Genomic DNA, 8,155 nt, shown 5'->3' on the forward strand with positions numbered 1-8,155 from the left:
CTCTCCCAAAAGTCGTGTCCAGACCATCTCCCCCAAAAGTCGTGTCCAGACCATCTCTCACCAAAAGTCGTGTCCAGACCATCTCCCCCAAAAGTCGTATCCAGACCATCTCCCCCAAAAAGTCGTATCCAGACCATCTCTCCCAAAGGTCGTGTCCAGACCATCTCCCCCAAAAGTCGTATCCAGACCATCTCCCCCAAAAAGTCGTATCCAGACCATCTCTCCCAAAGGTCGTGTCCAGACCATCTCTCTCAAAAGTCGTATCCAGACCATCTCCCCCTAAAATCGTGTCCAGACCATCTCTCCCCAAAAAGTCGTATCCAGACCACCTCTCCCAAAGGTCGTGTCCAGACCATCTCTCCCAAAGGTCTTGTCCAGACCATCTCCCCCAAAAGTCGTATCCAGACCATCTCTCACCAAAAGTCGTATCCAGACCACCTCTCCCAAAAGTCGTGTCCAGACCATCTACCCCAAAAGTCGTATCCAGACCATCTCCCCCAAAAGTCGTGTCCAGACCATTTCCCCCAAAAGTCGTGTCCAGACCATCTCTCACCAAAAGTCGTGTCCAGACCATCTCTCCCAAAAGTCGTATCCAGACCATCTCTCCAAAAAGTCGTATCCAGACCACCTCTCCCAAAAATCGTGTCCAGACCATCTCTCCCAAATGTCGTGTCCAGACCATCTCTCCCAAAAGTCGTGTCCAGACCATCTCTCCCAAAAGTCGTATCCAGATCATCTCTCACCAAAAGTCGTATCAAGACCATCTTCCCCAAAAGTCGTATCCAGACCATCTCTCACCAAAAGTCGTGTCCAGACCATCTCTCCCAAAAGTCGTATCCAGACCATCTCTCACCAAAAGTCGTGTCCAGACCATCTCTCCCAAAAGTCGTATCCAGACCATCTCTCACCAAAAGTCGTGTCCAGACCATCTCTCCCAAAAGTCGTATCCAGACCATCTCTCACCAAAAGTCGTGTCCAGACCATCTCCCCCAAAAGTCGTGTCCAGACCATCTCCCCCAAAAGTCGTGTCCAGACCATCTCTCCCAAAAGTCGTATCCAGACCATCTCTCCCAAAAGTTGTGTCTAAACTATCTCTCCCAAACGTCATAACCCCAAACCCAGACCAATCTGAAGTCCCTAAGGAGGATTTTGGTTTGTTTTTGTTCAACGTCCTATTAACAGCCAGGGTCATTTAAGGACGTGCCAGGTTTTGGAGGTGGAGGAAAGCCGAAGCACCCGGAGAAAAACCACCGGCCTACGGTCAGTACCTGGCAACTGCCCCACGTAGGTTTCGAACTCGTAACCCAGTGGTGGAGGGCTAGTGATAAAGTGTCGGGACACCTTAACCACTCGGCCACCGCGGTCCCTCCCTAAGGAGGAAAGGTTTCGATCGCCCGTTACATGTACATTATTTTGTTTGTATGTGGTAGTAATTGTGCTGGTGATGAGTTGGAACCACTTTTTGTATAAATGAGGTAAATTTTCAATAATTGCTATAAGAAATTAGATATTACTTTACTAATCCGAGTTCAAAATGGGGGGGGGGGGGGGGGGGGGGGGGGGGGGGGGGGGGGGGGGTGTTATACAAAAAGGAATGAAATTAATAAATTTATGAACACGTACAATGTATGTAGTATATCTGTATACATGTATATGATTTTGATGTTAAAGTAAGTACAGAATTACCGAATGGTTTAATTACAATCTTCATCATTTACTCTGTTCATATTGTATTGTATGTTCGACCTCTTGTAACACACGTATACGTGTTATTCGAGTGAATTGATACTTGTAAACTTGTAGCAATTAAGGTACGGTTGTCTTATCGGCTTATATGATTTTATTATTCTTTTTAAACTAAAAACTATGGCACTACCTCTCCATGACTAAATATGTACCCATACATTATGATACCGAGATTTTTGTTTTCGATGTTTGACTACATGTATTTAGTATAAATTAATTACATCCGTTTATTATACATAATACATGTACATTGTATGTTAAAATCAAATTTCACCCATACGAACATTGAGAAAATCGTGTAATGTTTTACGTTTGAACACATATGATCTGTTATAGAATTTAAACAATCAGTTTATGAGATTGAATTTGAATTATTTGTATTTAAATGACTATAGGGTTGATTTGGGAAAAATAAAGTACATGGATCGTATTTATATACAAAATGTAGTCCCCACAGGAAATCGGGAAAAACAACACTCAAAAGGAAATACAAGTCGGGCCATCCGTGTCCTAATCAGTGATATTAATACACGTGACAAAACATTTGTTCATGTAGATAATGTATCGATTCTGAATAATAGTTATTTAAAGTACATACAGGCAGAGACATATATAGATCTATATATGTCTTTGATACAGGTATGACAAAATATCGCACTACCACGTGGGTTTGTGTACAATCAGAGACATATATACCTCTCCTGTCAAAGGAGGTACAAAACTAAGAACGATCACATGACAAAACATCGAAACAGGAACAAAATGGCCAACCCATTTCTTGAAGAAGATGAAATGAGCAGCCCAAGAGGGCCTTCAAATCGAGGTTTCGGCGAAATAGAAGATGAACGAAGAAACATTTTTGAGCAGATTAATGCTTCAGAAGATCGACAACTTGAAAGCACAAGAAGAGCTCTGAGTAGTATATACGATTCCGAAAGGATGGGAATAGCGACAGCAGAGGTTTGTCACCACATTATGGCACATACACGATACAGTACCGTATATACCATCCCCAATACACCGGACATACATATTGTTTAAACTAGTAGATCAGATGCCTGTGGGGAGAGAGTGCCCGGAGATCCATACACATATATATTTAATGGTCACATATATATACTCTCAAAATTTATATCCACACTGGCACACATGTATGTCTTCCTGTTCATATTTTCAAAACAAATTTAAATGTGACCTTTATCTAAATGTCGTGTTTGTACTTCACATGTTAGTGTTGTTTTTTCTAACGACCAAATATTAATAATTTGTCTATTGTATTTATAATTAACACTATTCCACCTGTAACATATATGTCGGACACAGGCTGAGTCATGTGGACACTGGCATGTTCTATTTTGTTTATCGTGTTTGTGATGAATCATCAGGTGTCTCTCAACTGCAAAGTAGTCAACAATGATATTGGAGAAGACAATAAACTGTTAATAACAGCTGGTAAATAATTCACACAGTTTTCTGATTTTGCTATCTTTTTACTCTTAAAACATAATTTTAAAGATTCATTCAAATGCTGTGAGATGTAAGACAATGTTTAAGATAAAGGATCAAATGAATACAGTAATCAATCCAAAAGTTTTGATAAACAACTATATACAAATGTATGTAGATTCAGTCATAAGATAACTACTAGTGACAAATTTAAAATCACAATTGACCATCTGGGGAAAGTGAACCTAATTATGATATAGTATATCAGATATACATATATTGGTATACCAGAATAATTTACACACAGTAAATAAATTGCTGAAGAATTTGGCTACAACTGTATGGCTGCTTAAGGTCAAAAGGAATAGTTATCAAATGAAGGTCAAGTACAAATTGAAAATGTAATAAGCATAAGCATATTATGCAGGGTTTTCCCTGACACAGGTTTAATTTCCTGCATCTCGGATTCAGAAAAAAAACTAATGAACTCCCAAACTAAAAGTCTGTTCATCCTTGGGATGAATTATACATGTCATTCCAAAATCTGCCATGCAATGAAGAAATAACACTTGATTTCAATTGACACTTGTATTTAATTGAGCTTGTATATTATTACTTAAGGCAAATTAAAATTGTTATACCTGATAACCAACTTAGATGCTAGAACTGCTTTACCATGATTTTGTCAATTTTCAAATGTCATGGGACTCCTGGATTTCAAAATGGGACTTCCAATTTTCATATCTGAGAGTCTCTCTCAGTCTGGGACCCAGCATAAAAAATTACAGTGAAAACCCTCATTATGTTCTACTGTATTGTAGTATACTGTAATGATCCTTCTCAGATATTATTATATAGATGTCCCTTGCTCTTAAGTTTTGCATGTTTACTTTTGAGACTGATATAGAGACTGGAGGAACAAAATGACTGTCAGATATCGATGGCCTCTTAGTCCAACTTATATATCCACTGAGAAGATTTCTACTGTTTCTATATATATTTTTCAGGAACTGACACGCCAAGGTGACCAGCTCAATAATATAGAAGGTAAAGTGACAGATATTGATAAGAATATGTCAACCACACAGAAACATTTAAATTCCATTAAAAGTGTTTTTGGAGGACTAAAGAACTGGTGGTCAAAGAAGGAGGATACTAATTCTCGACCTGAAGCAGCAGAAACATCCAGTCGACTTAAGGAGGCCATGGAAAATCAGGGCGCTCCCTTGGAAGCCGGAGCAGGACGAAGGAAAACAGACACATCTGGCTTTGGCGATGAGGAAGATGATCTTGACGGAAGGTTCATGGCAGGCTCAAGGAAACCAGTTCAGAGTCAAGGCTATCAACAGGCATCGAGGCAACAGATTCTACAGCCTGTTACTGGCAGTAGTCGAGAGGATGAAACAAACGACAATCTAGGTATGAAAATAGGCGGCAAATATTCAAAGTTTTTATTCCTGCTATATACTTGTTAGAAAACGATGGGATACATAGCTTTTTCCAGTTACCATGTCTGTCAAATTGTCTTTCCATCATACTTTGGTTAGAATTCAAATCAAGGATAATTTCTCTGTCAGTATTGGTTTGTGGATACTGGTTTTTGAGCTATTGGACTGAAAGCTATCTGCTATAAATGACAAATTTAACATGGTTTGAGGTAAAGTCTACATGATGAAGTTTAGCTCCGTTTCCATCAAAGTTGTGACAGGGACATATACATGTATCACAAGCATTCTCCTTTTGTACTACAGTTTGATATATATACAAGACATGTATTAACACTGAGTATGAAGTTAAAGTATACATAGTTTTCCCTAATATTAATTATCTTTCAGATAAAAATTTTATACATTTTTTTCATAGAATTCAGATTGTTAGATATAGCTGATTTGGTAATACTGTTTGTAATTTTAGGGATGATGTCGGATGGAATGAGTCGATTAAGAGACCTTGCATTGGGACTTGGAGATGAAATTTCTCGTCAGAATGATCAGATTGATCATATTGCACCCAAAGTGGACAATGTGAATGTGAAAATAGATGATCAGAACAAACAGATGAGGAGGATTCTACATAAATGAGGAGTGTCTGTAGCTAGTTGTCATGATTTTCTGCGAGATTGTTTAGTTACTATCATCATCTGTAGTGATATTGTTTGAATATTTTTATTTTGAATTTTTGTCTTTGGTTTGCCATAAAATACAGTACAACAGGGTATATCAATGGTCAGAGCGTTGAAATAAAAACAATTATGGTCTTTCGAATGGTTGATATACATGTAAACATGTAATACTTTTTCATTACATTTGCAGAGGAATAAAATACAAATATATGGGATATGTTTGATCGAACTAAATCTTGCACTTCATAAAGTATGGAATTTAAAAGTTGAGTGCCATATAAGAATATATAACAAGTTGACATTGACTGTGTTTAAGGCTCTCTTTACGGTATCTCATTATTCATGAAAGAAGCGAGAAGTCTCAATGTTCCTATAAAACAAATTTTGCTGCTGACAAAATTCCCACAGGACATTAATATGATGGTATGATAAGCTCCAGAGAAAAAACCTGCAACACAGTCGGTTTTGTGTTTTGTTGTCAGAATTCATTATTCTCCACACATTTATGCAAGAACTCCTCTAAAAAGTCAAGCTTAACTTGTGATGATTTGTCCTTTTGTTATTTTAATAGATTATTAAATTTCTAGGCAAGACTTGAAAATTATCCAGTGTCATTCATTAAATCAATATCCACACTGATTAGAGGTCAGTATTATAAAGGTTACAATGCTTAAAGACAATGTACTGGGGTTGTACAATTAATTGTCCATCCTCCGTTAACAATGGAAACCTAACTAAAAAGGTCCAGTTCAACCTTGTTTTATTTTTGAATATCTGTAATAATCCCTCACCTCAACTCCCTTACATGGTAGACTTAAAATATAAAATCACTGGTGCTTATTGATAGGGAAGCACTTCAATTGTTTAAACTCGCTAAAGGCTATTTGTATAAGCCTATCCCATTCCTACCCTGTGGACACTGTTTCGGTTAACTGTTTTCATGCTCATATATACTGTTTTATGTTTGTCGTTCATTTACATTTTTATCAGTTTGTACATGTACAAAATATTTTGGTATAAAGGTCTGTACTTGAAGTTAACTTGGACACCAGATGATATTTTTGGGTTGGGGGGGGGTTATACAAAGATCTGTTTTCTTAGGGGAGATAACTTTTTTCCCCACTGGTAAAAGGGAGGTAACTCTCAATTACATACTAACCCTTTTATAGTGGAATATTATATAATGTTACACGGTAATTCTGTATCAGTGTTTTTGTCACATGCGTCAGACCACCATGTAGATGTTAAAATGTACACTGTAACACTTTGGTATAGTTTTAACATTTTAACAATACAATGTAACTTTCACAATATGCATCAGCATGAGTGAGGCATATACAGGAACAGTACAGGAGATTGATGGCAATTGAGAAACACAGGGCATTATATCCAAGTCTTACTGTCACAACATCAGTAGACAATTTGTTAGTTGTCATCCATTTATCTACTGATTTTAGTTCTCGGACTAGTATTGTGCTCTATTGTATGTTTTATCTGTACGGTGCTCAACTTACTGTTACTCATGAATGACGGCATACACTGGTCGCTAACATTCAGAAATACTAGAGGTCTGTATGGACATGTCTTCATGGCCCAGGTTCTCAGAGATGTAGGCATGATATAGAGCATTCACAAAGATATTGATGATAAGGAGGGTTTACTCTCCATATATAAACATTTTAATAATGAATGTATAATATCAGTTGTCAAATTAGATTATAATTTATTTTGCACCAAAAAAAAAAAAAAAATTTTTTTGAATGGTAGTGTATGAGACATGACTGAATTAATCTAATTAAAATGTTCATACTGAGTTAAATTGGACATCAAATTTAAATTAAGATTGTGACTGAATCTACAGTATGTTAATTGTAGGTGGCTGTTGGTACATTTACGTATCATAGTTTTATCTAGTGTGGTGTAGCACAATAACTAATCTTATGATTTTGTAATATTATCTATGGTTTGTAGTACGTGTTGTACCTTTAAAACAAGAGCTGGTGTAATATTTTTAAGACTGATATACACTGTACCAGAGTACATATTTGTTAATCGACATCCTGAAAATTCCTTAATAATTGTTATTCAAGTGAAAAGTCCAGTTAAAACTTTGGACCCTCCATCAGAGAAATGACCAGTAAATGACTGAGATCATATATCAGTTGTTGTACAGACTGGAACTTAGGTTCTTCGGGGGAAATATTATTACCAAGTGCTACATTTAATCTTCATTATCTCAAGAAATTATAGGAGAACCAACAAAGCGACTAAACTGTTTAGGTGTTGTACTATACCTGTACATGTCGTGTTCTGTTTATTTTTGTTTGTGCAATCAAATTTGTGTATTCAACATGTTCTGTGTATTATACCCCTTCCTATGTTTGGGAGATATGCATTGTTTATTTATACCGTGATGTGATTGGAATACAATTTGTAGTAAATACAGATAATCTACTAAACAAATCTTGTTTATTATTCATGCATATCTTTAATTCAGCTGGTCAGCAAAAAACCATTTGGTACATTGGGGTTATGACTGGTATGTAGAATCCTATACTGGCTACCAGACCCTAAGTTGTTTTGTTAAGAATTGCCAAGCTAAATTCTAATACTAGATTATCTGCCCCTATTTTGAAACTCTAGAATCAGACATATCCTAGGGATCAAAATCATAAAGCTCAATTTTATTTATAATTTTGATATTCTAGAGACAGGGGGCAGTCTAGTAGAATCCCTGAATGAAGCTGGACAAAAAACAGAACTTTTCTCAAGGTCACCTAACGCTGCTAGCATTGTGCTTCAAAATCATAGAAAGAAATTATCTACTTACAAGGTTACTGG

At 36.8% G+C, this 8,155-nt stretch overlaps 1 protein-coding gene across 1 annotated transcript; it reads left to right on the forward strand.

Moving 5' to 3' along the window:
- The first annotated feature begins 2,468 nt into the window (after positions 1-2,468).
- On the forward strand, positions 2,469-7,777 carry LOC117333065 (synaptosomal-associated protein 29-like). Its single transcript, XM_033892191.1, has 3 exons — positions 2,469-2,706; positions 4,200-4,611; positions 5,107-7,777. Exons 1-3 carry the CDS (start codon positions 2,482-2,484, stop codon positions 5,271-5,273), a joined length of 804 nt encoding a protein of 267 aa, XP_033748082.1. The 5' UTR covers positions 2,469-2,481; the 3' UTR covers positions 5,274-7,777.
- Positions 7,778-8,155: the final 378 nt, after the last annotated feature.

This window comes from Pecten maximus, chromosome 8 (genome assembly GCF_902652985.1).
Source record: "Pecten maximus chromosome 8, xPecMax1.1, whole genome shotgun sequence".
Classification (NCBI taxonomy): domain Eukaryota; kingdom Metazoa; phylum Mollusca; class Bivalvia; order Pectinida; family Pectinidae; genus Pecten; species Pecten maximus.